Genomic DNA, 22,991 nt, shown 5'->3' with positions numbered 1-22,991 from the left:
AACTACCAGCACACACCAGTGGATTTCACTTTTAAAGCCCCAGTCAAAGTTTTATTAGTTAGAATCTTCATTACTAAACATGGCTCTACCTTATAATTCACGTATCACTGTTGTGTTTTATTTATTATTTATCAAATAAATATTATGTCAAAAATGGGTGGTAAGTAGCTTAATTAGAGTAGAATTTAAATAGTCCTTATAGGGAGTTTTACCTGAAAAAAATCTTCCAAAGAGAAACACAACTGTCAGGCTGCTTTGTTTGTCCACAGAACTTTTATTCTATTATAGTTTTATGATGTGATCTAAACATCAGTGGGGCCTTATTGTTGCCAGTAAGACTGTAAACAAGACGTTTTTTACTTTTGATTAACTTTGATTTTGTAATTGTTAACAACAAATGAACACTTTTGACTGATTTAATAATCTCTAAATTATAAATCACAGTCTGTCCTCCACCTGCTTCTGGTGGAAAATCTTTGTGTGCCTGTTTGAATTGTAGTGTTGGTGCGCCCTCTAGCGGGCAACTATAAATAGGTATTTTACTACTCTGCAGAGATGTGGGACATTTTACAGTTTTTCTCAGTCGCTTTAGTACAATTCTCAGATCAGAATGAAATTCCCAAAACTATTTGTTCAATCTTCACATCATGATGTCACTTGTGCACATCATTTAAGCAGTTTCTCACTTCTTTGAACAAGTTGCAATTGCTTTGGTAGATCCATGCAAATGATTATGTACAATTCTCTGCTCTTTGCTACATTATCAATTGTTTATGTCATGTTGATCAAAATGTATTATATAGTTCACTGTGCAATAGTCTTACTCCTCAAAACACCTATTCATTAGTTCATCGTATAAGTCATTAACTGCAAAATGGTTGACCAAGTTGTCATAATGTGACAAACATATCTCGCTGCATTGCAAGAGAGGATATTCCCTGTGATGTGGATGAGAGTTTGTGGCCTAACATACAGGAATGACAAGAGGTGTAGGAGGACCACACCAATTCCTACTGCACTGCCTGTACTGTTGTACAGGGTATTGTCCTATATTTTTTTCCCTATGTGTTACTGTTTGCAGTGGGTTTTTTCTATGTTGGTATGACATGGTCTGTTTACAAATTACAATATGAACAATAAAAGTATAAATGTGAATCTTGTCCAGTCTCTTGCAATCAAACAAAAAGGTGCAACTTACATTTTACAAAAATTGTCATCCAAACTTTAGCCATAGTTTACATCAGAACCTCCCTCTAAAGTACACAGTTATATTGACAACATGACCAAGTCATTTGACTGTATTGTTCGTAGACAATGACACAAGGACTTGACATTCTGATGGCACTGACATGTTCAATGACATAAAGACTTATATTTGAGAGATGAACTAAAGATTTTGAGCAAGTTACAGGCTTTTGCAAGAAATCCATAGTGTTTTGCTGCTTGTACAAATCGTTTTGAGAAATGCAAACACGTATTTGCAAACTTCAATTCTGATCTGAGAATTGTACTAAAGCGACTGAGAAAAACTGTATATCCTTTTTATATATTTTTATATTCATTCTGTATAAAAAGCCTCACTTTGATAAAGGATGAATATTAAGTGGCTCAGTGGTATTGATGGAAATTTAAGATGCCTTAAAGAAGAAAAAAACAAAGACTTCATTAAACTAATGACATTTATTATAACATCATATACCACATGTAAATTGACAAAATGATGTAAAAACAGAATTTGTTCCCACTTTTAGTCTACAGTGAGTGATAAAGACACATTTGTATCAAGTATAAAAATAGATCAATTAAGTATTTCCAGAAAAACAAAGCTGTGTAGCGCAAAATGTAAATGAAACAGAGGAAAATATATTGCAGCTAATACAAATGAAAATAAAAGATTTAAAAGCAAAAAATAATAATCTTATTTTAGAAAAAAAGTCCATTTGTTGTGAATGACCCACATTTATCCTTTTTGATTCAGCATCAAAATGTGTACACTATATTTATAAAAATAAAAAAATGAAATATACAAGCATAGATAGATAGATAGATAGATAGATAGATAGATAGATAGATAGATAGATAGATAGATAGATAGATAGATAGATAGATAGATAGATAGATAGATAGATAGATAGATAGATAGATAGATAGATAGATAGATAGATAGATAGATAGATAGATAGATAGATAGAAAGAACAAGGGTTAAAAAAAGGATTTGTGTTTGTTGCACAAAACTTTAAATTCAAAACCATACATACTGTAACTTTTTTGGCATATTTGTTCTCTACATAAATAACTTTTTTAGGAAAAAGCTGGGGTTCATTTCTTTACATTCAAATTTTACATATGGAGACTACTGTAATGACAAATCAAACTTAAAATGTCACACTTTTGTTTTTAAATAGTTCAAAGGGATTCATTAACAATAAAGGTCTTCATTTAGTAACATCCCAGACCCAGGGATAGGGACTACGTGTATTTTATCTTTTCCACACCACCATTAAAACGATCTTTTCCAATGCCAAACAATTTATAACCACATTTTGTAAAGGCGCTGCTGAAAGAAAAAGTGGTATTGCAGTAGCTTTTCTGCAATCTTGACTTACTGGAACAAAAAAAAAATTGTGAGCATTTTTTAGACAAAATCAACAATCCCTGTTCAGAGAAAAAATAACAACTTGAAGCGCTTTGTTGCTTGGTATTTTCAGAACTAAAGGAGTTCTGATGAGAAATAAGACTAAAAAACGTGGTAACTACTATTCTAACTTTTGGAACGCTTTTCAGTCCTTAAAAAAATAACTTTAATCCAAAATAAAATGCAAGTCAGAGACAGAGTGAGAGTGTGCTTTTGCATTGTTTAATGCATATAAGTTATTTATTGGTGAACATTTTTGACAACCATGTAAGAAGGTTTTCAGACACAGTGCAAAAGAGTATTTATTCAAAATAAACACTGTTGGTGAATGCTGCTGAGTGCTGCACTTCTGGTCCTGAGAACGCTGAAAGATAGAGCTGATACTTCTAAAGTGTACTCCTTATCATACCAGATGATAATATACACATTAGAAATTGGTAACAGAGTGACATGTGGTAGTATGAAAATATTTATACTTTTCTTTAAGTCCAAGTGTGCATTAAATCTTTGGATTTTGAAGTTTAGGATATAAATATTATTTAAGTGACTTATGTGCCTGTGCTGTGGTGTCTTGTTGGCAAAATCCTAACTGGTAAAACATAAGTACAATAACTTTAAACCTTCATAGACAGAAATTCAATTTACAACATGAAAAAGTGCAGACAGTCAACTTTAGTTCTAAATTAAACAAATGTGGCGACCTTTACTGCTGATTAAACTCACCTTAAAAACATTTTTTCCAAAAGCACAATATATTCTTGACCGTAGTGGGACTTATTTTGAAAGGAGTTTAGGATTGTCATGATTTAAAGTCGTCTCAGTTGTGTAGACGCCACATTGTTGTGATTGTATCTCCAAACGAGGTTGCGTAAATGCTGTAAGGTTAGTTGTGTAGGGTTAGTCCTACTAGACTAATTTTTGCTAAAATATTAATTATTTTTTTACCCCCCTAATGTTGTAAAGATGCAGCATTTTCTTTCTGTTTGTTTCCTGTGGATGCTGCCTCCGCTTTCACTTTGATTTAGATACAGCCTGGGAATGAATGCATAGATTGTCCAAAAAGTCTGAAAGGATATGTTCTTGTAACGCATCCTTCTTTGTCTGTCATGGTGGTGCCCCTGTGTCTTCATGTACATCATCTTCTTCAAGTTCTTCTTCTTTTTTACTTTGTTCCAACAGATTATTCCCCCCCAAGGCAAAGGCATAGCTCTGTTGACAGATTGAGGGGTTGTGATGTGGTCACCCTTAATCAATGTTGGTCTTCTTAGTCTAAAACAAACATTCTTACATTATCCACCCAAGAATAGACATGACATAGGCTTTTATTGAATGAGTGGTCTGTTTGCATAAAATGTTTCTAACTAAATGTATTGATGAGCATCCCCTTTACCTTCTACAAGCTTTGACTTCCTTTTTCCCTGGCCTCTTTAGTCAGTGACTTACAGTCATTTTCACTCAGGGCTTGAAGGGAATAACTGGACTTTAAACTGTCCATTTGTTCAATAGGATCCAGTTCAACATCACTCCAAACCTGCTGATAAAGAGTCACACAAATATGCGCATTAAAATTGATCTAACCAAAGAAACAATGTCAATTCAAGCTATTTTCTTGTCTAAGTAACCAAAATGTCATAGTTTAAAGTTTTTTACTGTAATTATTAGGTTTGTGTTTTCAGGAATCCATCTTTGATCATTAGACTTTTGATGGTCTATCGAATGGATTTGTAAGCCTCCAAGTTGGTGGCAGACAAAAGATATCCCACGTATATGGAGAGGCAGAGATTTCATTCACAAAGGGAAACCTCTCACAATTTATACCTACTGTTTCTGTAGTTGACAGCGAGGAAACCCTTTGAAATTTCTTTGTAGAAACTGATGACTGCCGACTCAGCATCGAGTCCCTTACAGACGACCTGCTGTGTGACATAGATATGCAGTTCCTCTTGGGAGAAGGCGCCAGAAAGTGCAGACAGGGGACCTTTTCTGCAAGTGTTTCCCTGTCGAAGTATAGTAATGTTTCAGAGAGAGAAAAAAATGAATGTTTACAATCCCTTTTTATCTGAATTGATAAGGGAGGAGCTCACACACCTGTATTTGGAGTGTGTAATGGCGTAGATGAAAGGGTTGTAGATAGCTGATGCCTTCGCTATAACAGCAGGGACTGCTTTGGAATAGGGATTGAGAATACTTGCATATCTGAAATGCAATTCATTGTTGACAAATGTAAAATGATAAGTTATTTAAAAAGTTGTGACATATACTGGTATTCCACGAAAAAGGATGATTAGAGGCTAGAATAGCAAAAAAAACAGATTAAAATGCAGCATATTTACCCAGCCCAGGCGATGAGAGTGACGCATGCATAAGGAGACCAGGAAAGCACAAACACTATGATGACCACAAAGGCGATCTTCGCCAGCTTCCATTCAGTCCGGATGGACTGCTGTTGGATCAGAGTTGACTTCCTCACCTGAGACCCCAACTGTGTCACATCTCTGTTTGAACAAAAAAAAAGAAGGGCAAGGGCTTTTTCTGACTTTCTAGACAAAACGCTGAAAATACTGATTGGGGAAGGGATAACTGATATATACTATCATATACATGTGATTCTGTTAGCTATATATTAATAATAAACATTTACATCTAGATGGAAAAAAAGCTATAAAAGGAGGATTATACATACACAGTCAGCAGGTAAATAGTATCCAAAAGCCCTATGTCTCATTAGCATGAACAAAACCTTCCTTAAAAAACCATTGTAAAACACTTGGTACGTTTTTTCTGCTCTTTAGTTCATTTTCATTCCACTAAAAGGCAGTAAAAGGGCTGCTTCCATGTAATTTCTTCTTTTGGCGGGCAAGCTTTAGGTAATTTTCAAAACTTTATGCTAAGTATATCTGTTGTTCTTTTTTTTTTAATGACTAGTTGCGGTATTGAAAGAAAGCCACATTTGTTGATAAACAATTCTTTGTAATACAGTGACATTATATTAAAAATAGCTTATCAAATTTGAGACAGTGTGTAAATACGGTGTTTTTTACACTAATATCAGTAATTTTGCATCTTAAACTAACACTGTTGTGAGGAAAAACTTACCAAATCACCCGATGAATCATAATTGACACTTTCTACATTCCATAGTACAATATAAGAATTTTATTGGATTTCATCAAAGGGTTTGAAAAACATCTTAATTTAAAAACGTTTTAATTTTGGATCAATTCTTTGATGTAGCGGGCTTAAAAGGGTTATTAACTATTCTAAACTTGCTTAGTCACTTTTTACCACATCCTAAAAGTTCAGAGAAGAATAATGCTGTAAGTTTTACTGACAGATTAAATATTTACAACAGCATAAAAAAACAAAATTACATCAAATTTGTGCTCTATAGTTTGTTATTTTCCATTATTATAAGGTTCATGAGCTCATGATGATAACAAAATGGATTTCAGCAAACTTTAAACCTTTTAAGGAGACAAAAAGTATTTGTTCAGTACAATCAGCATTGTGTATTTTTGAATATCCTGTGTAGTATTTAACTTAAGTGGTTAACACTGCTGTTTCTTTCTGAACTTCTCTTTTTTTCCATTTGTTGGATTTTATGTCCCAATAAGGTGCCCTTTCTTTTGCTTTTCTGCAATTTCTTTTGGATGTTTAACTAAATGAAAACTCAGAAACCAAAAAAGGCAACTTTTTAGCTGATGTGACAAAAGGACCATTAAAAGCATGAATTTTTTTTACTGCAGGATGACTGTGCACCAGCTATCAAGACACACTTTGGTAAATAAGTAATGTGAGGTTGTCACAGTACCAGGCTTTTGCATTTGACCACACACCTGTTCAATAATGTAACATTTTTAACCAAAGTGTACTCTATGCACTCATATTTACCTGCTCGTATGCCGAATGGCCAGGAACATGCACAGGTAACAGTAGGAAATGATGCCCAGAGGGATGAAGAAGACAAAGCAGCACAACATCAAGGTGTAACTTTTGTTTGATGGAGTAGCTGTCACGTAGTCCCATGTACATGAGGTCATCAAGCCCTCTGGGATATATGAACCTAGAAAATATTCAACGAGAAGAGACTCTTTGTACTTTAAGTACTGTACATGATATGATTATCTGGAAAATGTGAAATAAGGAAACACGTTGTTACTTACTCCAACCCAAAAGCGGCGCAAGGCTCCAGAAAAGTGAATACAGCCAGACCAGGGCAATAATAAAGCAAGTGCGCCTTGCAGAAGTCCAAGCTATGGACTGCAGAGGCTTGGTTATAACTATGTAGCGGTCAATAGAGATGGCCAAAAGGTTGATCATTGAGGAAATTCCAAACAAAGCTCCACAGAAAGCATACATTTTACAGCCTATGTGTGTGGGATAGAAAAATAAAACCTAATTAGCATTTTTTTTTGTGGAAAAAGAAAATTTGTTGACTCCATGATATATTGTAACAGAAATTTTACCAAAAAAGTTTTTTCAGGACATAAAGTATGTTGCAACTTTTTTTTAAATATTAAACAAAAAAGAAGCTTTTAGCTAAACTGATACTTGAATGATAAAATTTTAAGGTACACAGTGAAATTAAAACAACACAACACCTGTTTCTCCAAAGATCCACCCTTTGTAAAGACAGTTTATAAAAAAGATGGGTGACTGTGTGATCGCCATGAGGAAGTCACTGACAGCGAGGTTCATGATGAAGAAGTTTGGAGGTGTTCGCAGTTTCTTGTTGCTAAAAAACAGAATGGAAATATCCAAAGTCAGGTTTTCTTATATTCTTCCAAAACAGAATGGACAACTGTATGGTAACATAAAACTCTCGCATTTCCCACCTAAATACCAATTTGAATATTTTATCAGAAAGCATTAAAGCAGAGCCAAAATGGACCAAAAAAAGGGAATTTTCTTTTAAATAAGAGCAAGTCTGTGAAAATAAGAAATACATTTTTACGCATTGCCATTTTTTCTGAGGCTTTAAATCAAGGCAATTGGATTTGACCCATTGGATGGACATATTGCAGTTTGACAAATCTACAAACATAAGTAGCACAAACCAGATGTTATGGCTCATATGTAGTTTGCTGTTATCACCGAAAAGAGGAGGTATAAATATTAGAACAGAAAAAGAACAGACGTGAGGAGGGGAACGTCGTTCAGGAACTTTATTGTGAAATACCAATTCCCATCACTGTGGATGGAGTACCAACAATGGTTGACTGCATAAATCAAACTTTCTAACTTACTATAGCTTAATCCATCATGTGCGGCAGTGTTGCAGTGGTAGGGGCGGTCGATCACTAATCGGAAGATTACAGGTTTGTTTCCCGCCTTACCTACCCATGTGTCGAAGCATCCTTGGGCAAGACACTAAACCCCACCTTGACCCTGGTGGAAGGTTGGGGCCAGTGTTCGGCAGCGGAGCCGCCTCCAGTGTGTGAATGTGTGTGTGAACGGCTTTGTGACTGTAAAGCACTTTGGGCCTTCGAGGAGGGTAGAAAGAGCTATACAAGTATACACCATTTACCGTTTACCATCAACAAGTATTTTGCACTAAAATGCTCAATATGAAAGAGATCATAGATATGGCAACAAATATTGCCTGTTCTTTTCACGCCAAATCTCTTCAAAATAACTATTGTTCATCTTAAGTAAGTTGACTGTGACCACTGCAAGTTGTTGCTACACACCAATGGCACTCTCACGATAAATTCCTGCAAATATTTTAAGCTATCCATTTGGAGATTAGTGAGATTTTTTAAAGTAGCTGGTTACATTCAATACAAGCAACTAAATGACAGTCAGAGGCCGGAAGACTTGAGATTTTCAACCAAGCGGATAAAAATGTTGACATTTGCTACAAGGAGAAGACAAAACAGTGATCAATATGATTAGCAAAGTTAATGCTTTCAAACAAAAGATCTCTTCTCAAAGCTGCCAGGATTTGGCAAACTTCCAGAACTTGGCATCAGAGCCGGAGATGCATCAGAAAGCCTGTATGCAATTTGACACAGCTACGCAGAACAGAATGACAACTGTCTGTCAGAGTAGGACAAATACTTTCAAATCTCACGGTGCTCAAACTAGTCCCTACAGTCCTGTTCTGTCCCTTTTCTGGAAGATACTGTGATTAGTTCACACTGCTCCACCATAACTCCTCTGAAGTGGAAGATTTTGAGACTAAAAACCTAAATGCATTGGAGTTCATTGGAGAGATGAGAACTTAAACAGAAGGAAAGTATCCTAACTTGAGGAAATGTGCTACCTCTTTGATTGCTTTGTTTGGTTCAACTTATTTATGGGAGTCAGCCTTATCTTACATGAAGATCATTATCTCCAGATACTGGTACACCATGACTGATTTGGAAGTGAGTTTGATGCTGGCTGTCAGCAGCCAAACTGTTGATCCCTGGCTGATTCTATTCAGTGCAAGTCCTCAGAGTAAACTCAGGAAATGATAAGGCCAGTTATTTGCTGATTAATCAAGATGTATCAACATATATAGTATAAGTACATATAAATAATTCTTGATTTTTTTATATAAATTAATGTATGTTTTGCATTTTTGTAGTTGGTAGATACATTTGATCATTTTCAAAGCAAGCGGAAAAAATCTGAGCAGCCACTGCAGTGAAATTTTTTTTTCATTCATCTTCTTCCACTATGTCCCTTTTGGGGTCATGTGGCTGCTGGAGCCTATCCATGCCACCTGTCCAGGGGACACTGTGGACAGGTCGCCTGTCTGTTGCAGGGCCACATTCACACCAACAATTTAGAGTAACCAATTAACCTGTGAAGCATGTTAATTGGTTGTGGGAGGAAGCCAGAGTCCCTGGGGAAAAACCCACACATGTACAGGGAGAACATGCAAACTCCACACAGAAAGGTCCCCCCATTGATGTTCTGTTTCAGGTCCCCCAGCCAGGACTTGAACCAGGGGCCTTGTTGGTGTGAGACAAGAGCGCTAACCACGGCACCACCGTACAGCCAGTGCAGCCAGTGGTTAGTGCAGTGAAAAGTTTAATCTAAAATAGCAGAACAGGACCTTGCCCCAAACAAGATGTCTTTTTACAAAACTTTCCCCACCCACATGTATTTTTGTGCTTTATCAATTTAGCCAATTAACAGTCTGCAGCTCTAAAGAGAGAACTGGTTGGAGTCAGAAAGTATCTGACATCAACATGGGTGGGGCATCATTTAAATTTGCTCATGTTATGTGAGGGAAAACTAATTCACAATGCACAAAAGCTTTTTGAATAAAGAAAGAAAATACTACGCTACAGTAAAGGTATTTATGGTTATGTAGCCTTAACATTAATATTGCATCTTTAAACATAAATAGGATCTATGTGCAATACTGACTCATGTTTGGAACAAACTTCCCAACAGCTGAAAGCTTTGTTAGCTGCTCTTTCCACCATACCCAGAATGCTTTTAGTAGGTACAACAGATTTTGACAGGCGATCAACAGCCAGCCTCTTTTCTAGCATTTGTTCTAAATGTTGTTTGACAGAAGTCATAAAAGGCTAACTCCCCTCCCCAAAAAACATTGTTTAAATGGCAGTGATTCTGCACTACCATAATCATTTTTTTACAAGAACTGGAAGTTAGTTTGTGCAATATGACCATAAAATGATTACTAGAGCTTTGAACTTTTACACTTTTTTGCTTAAAAAAACTAATTTAGCTTCGAAGTCATAGTGTTCTTGGTTTCTAAGAGAAATGTCACATTTAGATTTGTTGAACCACACATTGGCGTTGCTGTTTTGCTGTGACTTCAGACCAAAGAATTTTGCAACTTGAATTTTTGAACCTAACAATAAACTATTCTGAATGGTGAAAGTTTTTAGTTACGTCCACAAGGATGTGCCTTTTGTTTATAAAGGTCACAGCTAAAATTTCTTTCAGAGCCAACATATTTTCTAACTTCTCTTAAATGTATTTTTCAAATACTGTGAAGGTTCTTATTCATCCAGGTGACGTTGTCTTGAAGTTGAATCATAGCAACTGGAGTTGCAATCTTTCTTGAAAAGTCAAATATTTTCAATAGTTGGAAGAATATTTAAGTTTTTGGGTTAGATTATGTTTTACAAAGCAAAATCAAAATAGTTTTTAATGTTTTGTTGATGGTAACAATGACAGACATCCCAAGCATATTCAAAGGAAAGTAGCTTACCAGGAAAAAGCATACATGACTAAGGCATTCCCTGTGACTCCCACTGTCCCGATGACCAAGACAAAAAAGGCAATGATGTAGTGAACATGGTCCGGGACATCAACATGACGGTAGAACCCTTGGTCTACATCCATATCTGGTTGGCAACACAAAAAAAGTGCTGTGAGTTGTGAAATTCGTTAAAATATAAATAAAAGAGACAAAACCTAACAAAAATACACATGCTAAAATGTTACATGGGTCTGCCTGACCAGAGGGTTTCTGGACTCACAGAACATATAATTCACTCATTCAGCTGACTCGTTTCCTCTGTCTTAGTCTTTTGCTATTAACACGCAAAAAAGAAAAACAAAGCAGGAATCTGTGCATGAAGGCCTGTTGTGTACATTCTAGGAATTCAGATCATGTCATTTTACCAAAGGAAATTCACAGAAATTCATTCACTTTGTACAGCTAATGTACTAAAAGACAAAGCTTCACTTTGTTTAGCGTTTATTAACACAGGGGTGTTTCTAAACTGACATAAATCACAGCTTATTTAAAACTTTTCCATTGCGACATTGTTGATAAACTCACATTGATTTTTATTATATTGGTATTTATAAAAATAAAAAAAAGGTGGTTAACAGTGAAAAAAAACTTGTTTGTTTTTATATTTTTCCGGTAAGTCTATTTTAATTATATTTCTACAAAAGTAAATGCATGCAATCTTCAATATGACAACATATTAATGTAATTGTTAATCATTTCTGTTTCCTTTAGTTTCACACTTTTAACTTTATCTGTAAATGTTTAAAAAATGCTTTATCAAATTATCATGTATGCAAATAATTGCATCAAAATTATTTTTGTTAATATCTCAAATATTTATTTAAGTGAATTTTTGTCATAAATGAGTTCAGATTTCCATAAAAGAAAATGTCATCAAAGCTCAACGTTTTTATTGACTAGAGAAAACCATGCCATATGCAAAAATGCAAATGTTTTGTCACCATTTTATTTATATTAAGCAGATAAATGTGTTTAATACTCATTTTGACATTTTTGGTGCAGCAGCATAGACCAGTTTCACTTTTCTTTCTCCCCTAGCATGATTTGAATTAAGTTACGCTAATTTACATTACAGTTACATGAAATTACCTTAATTTATGCTGCAACAATTCATCGGGGGTGTGGACGGTGAGATGAAGCTTCAAGGGTTTCTATTCTCTAGGTATAATTCAATTACATGTTAAATAAACTACTGTGACTAGTACTAATTACTAAATCATGATGCTTCCCACAATTGTGTTTGTAGATCAGCACAATGTTTCAGTAAGCACGGATTTTGATGGGCCACCAAATGTCAGTTTATTGGTAAACATTCTCAAGTTCTTGCTGCACGATTCAACTATCAAACTTTATCTTGGTTCTGCAAGCCCCTTCACATCTCGTATCTCATTGGTTTTATGTTGTTGTATATGCACTCTATATGGAGTATGTAGTTCCTTGTTTCCACGGTAACACACAGAGTTACTTGTGTGGAAAGAGATTCAGCGTGTCCCCTGGAATGGATAACATCATACATTAAAGTCCATCCATTCAAACAAAAGTTCCAGTTGATTCATGTTTTTCACTTTTGTGAGTATGTACCCATGCTACCTTTGTTCCACAATTTAGTTTTCCTGTATTTAAAAAAAAAGACTTTTAGGATATTGTCAACCATATTTTTAATTTAAGAACTTTTTGTCATTCCAGCTTTTGCCCCTTCTTGTTTGAGAACGGAAGTGCCCTCAAAACGTCTCCCTTTACCTTACACACTGACAATGTGACAGGTTTAGAGAGAGCAGGTACTCTTTGGGGATTTTTTTCCCCTTTTTTTGAGTAATGAAACACATTAGTAATAGCTCACAGAATCAAAAGGGATTATGACAGTCTGAGCATTTTAATATCAATTATTAACGCTCACAGACTGTAAAATCGAGTGGCTGGGTCTTAATCAGAAAAAGGGTTGAAGTTCAAGAAAGCTTCCATTGTTTTTCTAGTCAGAGTGGAGATCCTCACTCAATATTATTGAGCTGATGGGTTTTGAGAGTTAAAAAGAAGTCAAGCGCATCTAATGTTATGCTTCCCAGCTTCAAAAAACATTAATGTCATTTTTTCAGTTATCACAAACACCTTTGTACTCCTGTGTGATAACTAACATGGCAGCATGTACTTTAGCACTGCTGAGCATTGACAGTTAACACTACGTCCGTTCGTTTAAAGAATTGAAAAGTACATGGAGGGTAATTGTGTTTATTTTATATGAGTGCACTTATTGTTTGTTTATGAATAAAATAATTTAGTGCAGCTGTAGTTCTATCTATAATGTTAGCAAATTGATTTGAATCTGTTGGATGAATTTGAGTGATTTCCTCCCACTTTTCATGCATGCTACATACGTAAATGAAGATGAATTTAAAAATAAGTTAATGATGAAGAAACACCAGATGGACCTGCGGAGTGTCAGGTCCATGACGGGAGCTCTTGCTGTGCTCAGTGAAGAATCGTATCAGAACAGCTCTCAATCACCTTATCCAGCCTCACAAATCAAATGCATTCCTAGTCAACGAGTAAAAATTTGGATGAGAAGTCGGTTCTATTAACTTTTTTTTTCAAAATTTGAAAAGCAAACTAGACTCTGACTGAGACTGATTAAACTATCAATGAAAAGCAATGTTTTAAATGGAGATAATTCGAAATTTTCAAAAATGAACCCTTACATTTTTACTTTTTGAGGAAAAACATTTACCAGTCAAGAGTTTTTTTGCATGATCTACAGCAAAACACATTTCCACTCTTTTCAGAGTTACAACCACCTCTGTTATAAAAGCTGATTAAAATGCAGAAAAAATAAAATACAAGATTTTTACAGGAGGAACTTTCCTTTTACTTCAGAATGTGTTTTGTTTCTCTTGCAAAGTTTGTAGCAGTTAACAGCAGCACACCACCATCGGCTCAGAAGAGCAGGAAATAAGAAATAAACACGATTGCCTTTAAGTCAAAGAAACTGTGACCTAGAAAAAGTGTTATTTCATGAACAAACATTCACCGTACCTCATTCAGAGGAGTGGAGCCCTTTCTCCTCGTCTGAGCAGCTCCGTTGCTGATCTGTGAAAGTGGATCAGAGACACCAAAGCAGTACAGCATATGTGTGAAAAATCCAGCAGGTTAAATGGATAAGCTTGATGACTGCTTCCCTAATCACTAAGGCATAAAGATGGAGCTTCACACGCAGCAGGAGTGGTTATGCCTCTGTCAGTGTTTGACAGAAGATGAGAATACGCAGAAATCAAGCAGCAGCACTCCCACCCATCCCCCTGATGGTTACCCATCTCGCACATTTTTTTCTGATGGCACAATGAATCGATCAAGCCAGTGTGTGCCGTGTGCAGGATTGGACAGTTACAGTTTATGTAGCAACAATGGAAAATAAGACTCAATAAGAAACATTTACACAAAGCATGAATCAAATGATAACAATCTCCAGATGACTTTTTGGACTCATTGACTGGGTTTAATCTAATACCTGTTTTCAACAGTACGACTTCAACTGAGCACCAGATTTTTTTTCTTTTTATGGGAGGTGCAGCTGCCATAGCCTCTACCTGGGTGCTTCAAAAATCTTAAAAGGAAAAATAAAAAATCTTGTGGCTCGGAAAAGCACCAAAGCTCTCCGAAAGTACTTGATCACTGCTCATCCTTGTGTAAAGACATTCTTGAGAAAAGCGCTGGGATAAAAGCCTCCCAATGTTTATCATCTCATGCACAACTGAGCAGGTAACTGTAGCACCTCCTCTGGCTTCACAATACTTTCCTTTTTTTCCAGGAGGAAAACATTCAGCGTAGATGCCTTCAAGCAAGAGGAAGATAAGCCAATATGCTTCTGGGTCACTGCACTTCCAAGAGAAATGGATCCATCAATGTACACAAGTTTCAGAGTATTTAGCCTCCATAAAAAGGGCTATCATATGAGGGGGAAAGAATGTTGCCATTGTTTTTTTTAAATTTATGTTTTCCATTTTTTAATGATCTTGTTTAGTCACTGGCTGAGTCAAAGGATGCAGTTATGATGACCAGCTGATTCACTGGGAGGGTATTAAGCGTCATGTGTACAAAGCCTAACTGTTCGACAAGGCTCTCAGACAAAGGCAGCTTTCATTATTTGTGCTTTTTTTTTGTTGAAACCTGAAATTTACGAGCTACATTGCTTATAGTGAGTCAGTTTATAGCAAACATAAATGCATTTTGAATGAAACAGCTCCACAAAACAAATAGGGCCTTGTTAAAACCCCCCATCCAGCCATCCTGTCACTCTTCATTAGCACCATCAAAGAGGTGTAAAGTCCTTTTTTAATGTTGATTTTCCTCTTGTCAATACGCCCAGTTTAGGTCATGGACATTATTGATTGTATGATTAGAAGTGTTTGGATGAGAGCGCCGGTGTAAAACGGACACGACTCCACACAAACAATAAATGCTTTTAAGATGTTTTAGTAGCACCAAAGGAGAAAAGTCCTGTTTTTTGTTTCTTTTGCCCGAGGTGACCCTTCCAAAACAATCAACTGTCCAATTACTGTCAAAATGGTCTGTCGCCTCTTTCACTTCATCCAAAGTGCGAAAAGGACAAATGCATCCTGCAACATACTTTCAGCAAATAGCTTGTAGCTGAGAAATAGGCCGCCTGGGGTTTTAGTGGCCAGCAAAGCAAGATTAAAGAGGATCTTGATCAAAGGGAATATCCTGTTACTTAAGTTCCAAGCACATCCAGGCAGAAACGTATTCAGAGCTCAGAACAATTCACCCATCCATTTCCACCAAGACGGGTTTGTACATTTCAGATTAATGGCACGCAAAACCCGCTGAAAGATTTCTTTGACCTCTGAATTTGTAAAAAAAAAAAATCAGTTTTGAAAAAATAAAAAGGTTGTTCTTCTCCTGCACATAAAACTTTGGCCACAGCTTTGTTAAACACTCTCTGAAACATTCTGGTCATCTGTGGATCATTACATTGTCAAATAAACTGTTTTTTGTCATTTAGTGGAGACTAGTGTGGTATTTAAAAATGTCTGTCCTTTAGATCTAATTTGTACTTTAGCACCTTCATATGTGTGATGAGTTGCTTGTGTTGGGAACAATATTGTTGTTACTTTAAGTGCCTTTTTTGACACCAGTAAATCAAGATGATGGTAAAATTAGACTTAATATAACAACAAGCTTTTAAATTTTGATTTTTTTATTACAATACCAACACTTAACTTTATATTTTTAGTAAAACAAGTACGTAAAATGTCTGTTTGGCCCTCAGCAACACATTATCTTCACTCCAATTGACTTGCTTCATTGTTTACATGAATGTGTGGAAGACGCATAAGCATATTTCAAGGTCAGTAGAACAACAGAGCTAATTTTTGCAACTCTTTTCATGTTCTTTATTTGAACTATCATTTAGAATCTTTTATGAAGCAATAGTATTTGCAGCGCAAAACAAAAAAACTGGAAATTCAAGCCCTGAGAGCATAAAATATTTCCCAGAAACTGTCTTCAAATCTCAGTTTTATGTTTCAGATTAGCACCAATCAAACGCCCCTGGTGCTTAACCCTCATCAATCGATATTCACATAAAGTGACAGTGATTAGTGTAAAGCCCTTTTGACATGTACTGGCTTGTGTCAGGTTCTATTTCATCCTGTCTGAATGCCAGAGGTGTTGCTTCGATCCCCAAACGATCATTCTCACACATGTGCAGGTAGGGTCATTAACAGGAGCTATACAATATATATATATATATATTAGCTCGTGCTGGTTTGCGGCGCCTTCCGTCCGTGAAACCAGGGTTTGACTCCGGGCTGCTCCCTGTTCCCTTCTCTACTTCTGTGCCGGTCCCAAATTGTTTTACAATTGCCAATTGTAAAACATTGCCAAGTTTACCATGCGACTCGTTCGCTGTGGCGACCCCTGATGGGGAAAAAGCCAAAAGAGAAACAACATATAATAGTATCTGTTACGAAAACCAAAAATCCTATTTAATTGTCTCAAAAAAGCACGAGGAATCTTGAAAGACCAAGAGAGCTCTGGGGGTCATGAAGCATTCATAAAATCCATCTAAACACCTACAATTTCTAAGAGTTCATTATCTTCTTCTGTTTGCAGAAATGCACTACAAACCTGTTTATTTCAATGACATGAACATTTTTTTCTCTTTGAAATCAAACATTCTTGCTTCACAAGAGATTCAAACTTTCAAGAGTGGGTTAAATTTTCTTTCTGTGGCAAAGGAAGGCTGTAATAAACAGAAAAAGGATTTGCCTGAAATTTAGATCGAAATTGTTTGGTTAAAGCAGATGCTTCCAGGAAGTTTTTGATCAAAATCCTCTCTATACAATCTTGAAGAGCTTTCAGAGGAACTACTAAGAATCAGCTAATAAGATAAGCCACCATAGCTAACAAAATAGAGTAATATGGTGTAAAGTAACCACAAATGAAAAAAACTTGGAGATTCTGAACAAAGTTTCTATTGTTTTGTGATCATGAGAACCCGGCTACTCTGGTTCTCTCGTTTGCATAAAAGGAGTTTGGAATTCTTCCTTTTTCGTGCAAAACTCTCATGTTGGGATAAAGCCTCATTTTGTAGCCACATGTTACAGTAAAGAATGTATGAGAGAGAACTTCTGAGATGCTTGCTCAAAACTGCCACAATCAGAATAGCCACTGTCAGTAGAAAATTTGATTATTTTTTTACATTTCTGGTTAGTCAAACAGACTGAATACTTTGCACGATATAAAACCTTTTTCGTTAAACTAAAATGCAGTCCTCGTTTAAAGAATTTAGTTACACTGTCGATGTTTAATTTATGTTTAATTTACTGTCATTTTTGGGCATGAAAGGTCACAGATGATCCAATTTATTTATATCCTTTTTTACATGCATTGCTTAACCATCTCAGCAGCATTGATGCGGATGAAGTTGGGGGTTAATTCTCGGACCCCGGACCATCGTTTGGTGAACAGTATTATCTAATGGCACAGAGGATCAACAATTCATTTCTATTAAAAGCTTCAGCAAATGAATCCGTATGGATTAATACAGATTTAGCCATAGCCAGTGGCACAACAACTCACTATGGAGGGAGAGATTATTACCAAAACTAATCTGACTGACACAGTGAACTTTGTCCCAGGCCATGACACAGCTTTAACGTTTCTGAATTACATCTGCCAGATCTGCACCACACAGCGACGTTTGGAGGGAGGTGAAGGGTAAAGTCACACAATCTTTTGATATATTTCTATAAGTCCCCTGGTTTTCACAGACTGACAGAAAAAATGCAAAATATTTACTCAAGAGGGCTGTAAGTGTCACAGATGATGGCCTAGCGTTAAAAAAGAGAATAGACTAAGCGGAAAAGAAATGTAAGGAGACAAAACTTCGGTTTACTGAGTTTCTTCAAATGTTCCTATTTTTTAATAAAATGAACAGAAATGAGCCAAAAATAAATTTTGCATGATTAAAATGTGTAAAATTACACAATTCCCTTAACATACTTTGAAATTTAAGATCATCATTTTAGCTTTCCATTATATAAACTGTACAAGCATTTAACAAAACAAAGATCTATAGTTCCAATAAAGATGTTTTGACACTCAAAATAAAATTACTGACATTTATAGGCATGTTGTTGAATAATCCTGATCTTCAAAAGCAAGAAATGTTTGGAGCAAAGCAGTGGGGGGCATCAAACCACCAAATGATTTCTGAGCCCTGCTCCCCTATGGGCCGGGGTCAGAGGTGAAGAATGAATTTCACTCATAACAGAACTTTTGTCCTCTGTTGCATTCTTATTGTTTAATGTATTTTTTTTGTTTGTTTGTTTTCTTGTTGCACTGAACCAAATCTGCAACACTTGCACTCCAACAGCTTTATCTGTAGACTTCACTTTAAATGATCCAGCGCATAGAAAATATCATGTTTGACTCATATTGCTGAATCTAATTTACAATGTATTTTCAGCAGTAATAACTTGTGGGTTGCAAAAAATAGGAAGGCAACATAGAGTGAGAACAACAGCTGCAAATTTTAAGTGTTCAGCTTTTTTTTAATGCAATTTCGCTTGAAAGCACCAGAGGGCAGCATACTAGTGGAGTGTTTTTCATTGCTGTACTGTATTTACTTTATATACACCATGCACAGAAGAATAGATAGATAGATAGATAGATAGATAGATAGATAGATAGATAGATAGATAGATAGATAGATAGATAGATAGATAGATAGATAGATAGATAGATAGATAGATAGATAGATAGATAGATAGATAGATAGATAGATAGATAGATAGATAGATAGATAGATAGATAGATAGATAGATAGATAGATAGATAGATAGATAGATAGAATCTACCACATCAATCTTTTTTCTGTCTTCCTGTCCCTTTTTTTGCAGAAGCATCATTTTTGTAGTCTATTAATGTCTAAAAGAATGGGTAAACTGGGGTGATACTCTTTCCTGCAAGTCTACCTAAAACTGACAAATGTCGTACTACACTAAACAAGTGTTGATCCAAAAACTTGGATAAAGTTAACGGACTGCCTATTTAAATAAGCTGGAAATTATCCCAAAATGTTTTCTCGTTAATACCCCTGTAGTACAATTATTTTCATTAGAAAAGGAAGCCTTTCACCCTGTAACACCTAATAGAGAAGCTACACATGTACTTTTACTACCACCTAGTGGATGCAAAGTTTGCAGAACTCCTTGCTTATGTGGAACTATACAGGAAGAGTACTTGTAGGTGGTCCGCGGAGGGCCTCTCCAGTTGTAAATACTGTTCTGACACGTGCATGACCACTCCAGTGTCTGTGACCTCTCCCCTATGAAAGCTTAGCTTTACCACCTGGGGGTAGACTGTTCTCCATCTCACAACACCTCAAGAAGACTGGTAACAGTTTTTCCTTTGGCCTCCCTACAGAGGACCTCAGAATGCACTTGCAGTGGAAACACCTGCATGTGTGTGTGTTTTAAAAACAATGCAACACCTATTTGATGTGTGGGTATTTCGAATTATTTTCTATTTTAGTTATTTATTTGTTTTTTCCTTTCTATCGTTTCCTTTTTGTGGGTTATTGCTACGCAGCATTCTTTTTTTTTTACTCTGTCTGTCAGAGTGCACCAGGTTTTTTGAGTTGTCCCATAGATTTATGGCAGATTGTTCAATCTGAGGGTGAGAATATTTAACAGGGCAAGTTATGGCTTGCCTTCGGATCAATGTAAACTCAACAGATCAAGTCAGGCATTAGTTGTTGCTTTTTTAAGGATTAGGCCCGTTTGTGCTGTGTTACAGCCGAGCAGTCCCTTGAGACCTTTGTGTTTCCCTTTCTGATCACATGATGTAGTAGATGCCAAAAAAAGTAACATCCAACTGGAAATTTTATGTGATTGTAAAGCATCAAATGGTGACAGACACTTGATGATGTTAAAAACTCAGCTCTTAAGTTAGTCTTTTCAGGAGTGACATGGTACAAAACTGCTCCTAGCAAACTGTTGCATTGGCGGCATCAGTTGTCCCTCCATATTCTTAATTCAGAGCCCGGCAAAGCAATCACATACACGCCTTTGATCAGCGTTGAAAACTAAAGACCCAGTGATAGACCAAAGTGTGGCCTCGCTCTTTCACAGTCACCATGCCCTTTTATTTCCTCCATGCAGAACAATACAGTGCAGGCGGACAGGGTGGAGGCTCATGACACGACTGGTAACATGATGACACACCAAAGGCCACTCCAGTAAAAATCCCCCACCACAGAGGGACATGTGTCACAGTCCAGCCATGTCTCCAGCCTTTTTTGTGGTCTTGTCTTCTTGTGCTCTCTTATCTCCCTGCGGCCACAGCGATGAAGCTTCCATCTGCTGTGGGGGGATCAGGTCTTTCTCCCCTTCTGAACTGATCCCTCGGAGCAGTTTGCCCTTTGTCTGATATGCCGGTCGTGTTTCAGTTTTGACACCTCTTCTGTTTTACACATGCAACAGGTACCAAAGTTCTTCTGTTCTATGGAGAAACTTATTGGAAACATGATAGTTGTCTCCTTCCAAAGCTTTGCCCTTTGCTGCCCTTATGCCCTCTGTGAAAACGTTGCTTCTCTAAAAAGAATAAAAACAACTCCTCAGTAAAAGAGGGATCATTTTCCCCTTGTTTGACCCATAACTTACAAAAAGCTTCAGTTTTTGTGTTATCCATAACTTTTTCTCAATAATGTTGCTTTTTTATGCATTATCTGCACGATTACAGCACAAATCTTTCAATTACATTCCCACCGTGAACACTCAGCCTCGGCTGTGCATCTTCCTCCCTCTCATTCATGAGGATCTCGTTCATCTTCAGTGTTTTCAGCTGTTTCGGTGTGTCAGAGGTGTTGCCGGCGATTCCACTCACAGACGTGCGCATGCCAAATGTGCGTAACACGAACCATTTCTGCATCCTAACCTGGTGTGAGTTTGTCTGTCATAGGTCAGAAGACAGCTGTGGGGCTCGCACACTGACTCAAACTGATAAAGGATCTTTGGATTGCTGTAAGATTTGAAGTCAAATATTTCCTGACAGTCACTTAAAGCTCTTGAAATGCTGTCCTGCAAACCGTGGACAAAAATTACCTTGCGAAGAATGTAAATTTATAATCTAAGGTGAATAGTTCCAAACACCTGAAAAGAATTTTTCTTTTTCTTAGGTGGCATTTATGCTTTTATTCCCTGGAAGAAACCAAATGAAAGCATGAGAACGTTCAGAAACATGCGACACCTGAACTTTGAACTCTGAACTCACCACATGTTTGCAGATACTTCAGCTATCAGGTACTCCCGAAGCAATTAATGGGAAGAGCTTGAAGTTTCCTTTCAGCCCCAAAGGACTATGTGGCCTCGTGTGCTTGGGTAGCAGACACTCCTGGCCTTGAGGTGAATCACCTCCATGATTGCCAGCTCAACCTGACCTCCTTGTTTGGATCAATATGATATTCTGTGGAATCATGCTGACATTTTCCTTGTTTTATTCACCACTTCACATGCATAATGCAACCCAGCTGTCTAATCAATGAACAGATAGCAATAAATGAATCATTTAAAATGTATTTATAGCAACATGTTGGCCTTATTTAGATAAGGAAAGTTTAACTCACTGAGAAATTGAGTTTTTGCTCTTTCACATCAAATTCACCAACATATGATTTTTATTTCACAGATGTCTTATATTAGTGGTCAAATTAGGTGGGGTCAAAAGTATCCACCCATACAACTTTCTCCTTAAGCTTCACACTGTCACCTTCCAAGTAAAATAATTACACTTTGGCAGTATTTTCATCTAATCGACTTGTTGCAAGTTTGCTATATTTGTTATTTGGAACTACTTGTTACTTGCTGTTGGAGAAATAAAGTCCAAGGCTGCAGCTGCATTTGACTCACCTTTCTTGTTATAACAAGAATTAGCTGAGTGGAAGTATGTTGTAACAATCTTAATCCTTGAGATTTATGCTGTTAAAGTAGTTTAAAAATTTAAAACTGGTAAACATAAAAGGGTAATTTTGTTTCGTACATATTTTTAGTCAGAGGTGGAAGATGGTGAGGTGTTTTAACTTAGTTGGTAAGATTTTATATGGTTTTGGTGTTTGAAAAACTAAAGATGAAATCTACATAATCCTCGCTAACTGTTCTCATGTCTGTTTTCTCTTTTATTGTATATGTTGTTGTTTATGTCTCTTGTCTTCTAACAGATGTTTTATTGCTTTTGTGTCCGTCACCTTCCCCCTTCCTCGTTGCTGCAGGTACTAATTAATTTTTTTTTGTTTTAAAGATTTTTAAGTTTTATCATCTTAGTTCTGTTTCGTTGTTACAGTCACTCACACATCTCTTTTAACAGATGTTCCAGTGGTTTTATCATCATCATGTTACCTCTCTGCTTCATTTACATAACGATTTTGTCCTGAGGCAGAAGTTTAGTGACTTTTTGCTCACCTATTTTAATGGTTCCTTAATGCTGCAATGACGTACTCATATCTTTTGTCCAATAGAAAAAAAGGTTTGGGGCTTTTGTATTTGTTGATCTGGTCTAATTTCTGCAGTTGTTTTCTGATTTTCAGATGTTCTGTTTTTTTCCCCCTGTTTGTCTCT

The 22,991-nt window shown here is 36.4% G+C and overlaps 1 protein-coding gene across 4 annotated transcripts; it reads right to left on the bottom strand.

Annotated features, from left to right (window-relative positions):
• Window positions 1-2,836: 2,836 nt before the first annotated feature.
• Window positions 2,837-14,120, bottom strand: opn4xa (opsin 4xa). Of its 4 annotated transcripts, none has more exons than XM_011481796.3 (10): window positions 13,891-14,120; window positions 10,813-10,948; window positions 7,238-7,371; window positions 6,800-7,003; window positions 6,528-6,699; window positions 4,970-5,131; window positions 4,725-4,832; window positions 4,459-4,633; window positions 4,027-4,170; window positions 2,837-3,845 (listed from the first exon to the last, which is right to left on the bottom strand). In XM_011481796.3, exons 2-9 carry the CDS (start codon window positions 10,944-10,946, stop codon window positions 4,030-4,032), a joined length of 1,230 nt encoding a protein of 409 aa, XP_011480098.1. In that variant the 5' UTR covers window positions 10,947-10,948; window positions 13,891-14,120; the 3' UTR covers window positions 2,837-3,845; window positions 4,027-4,029. The 4 variants fall into 4 exon arrangements, with proteins under 4 accessions (XP_011480098.1, XP_020563323.1, XP_011480096.1 ...); XM_020707664.2 differs by having other exon boundaries at window positions 4,027-4,167; XM_011481794.3 differs by having other exon boundaries at window positions 3,617-3,905.
• Window positions 14,121-22,991: the final 8,871 nt, after the last annotated feature.

The sequence above is a fragment of the Oryzias latipes genome, chromosome 12, assembly GCF_053564925.1.
Source record: "Oryzias latipes strain Hd-rR chromosome 12, Olatipes_Hd-rR_3.1".
NCBI lineage: Eukaryota > Metazoa > Chordata > Actinopteri > Beloniformes > Adrianichthyidae > Oryzias > Oryzias latipes.
Note: the sequence above shows the minus strand (reverse complement) of the source record. Positions and strands in the feature narration are given on the sequence as shown.

What these genes read in the sequence shown, in the direction of transcription:
- opn4xa (XM_011481796.3), bottom strand. Translation starts at nt 10,946, where the DNA reads ATGGATGTAGACCAAGGGTTCTACCGTCATGTTGATGTCCCGGACCAT. An exon ending in ACTCTCATCGCCTGGGCTGG is followed by an intron (nt 4,833 to 4,969) that starts GTAAATATGCTG and finishes ATTGCATTTCAG; the next exon opens with ATATGCAAGTATTCTCAATC. An exon ending in ATTACACACTCCAAATACAG is followed by an intron (nt 4,634 to 4,724) that starts GTGTGTGAGCTC and finishes ATACTTCGACAG; the next exon opens with GGAAACACTTGCAGAAAAGG.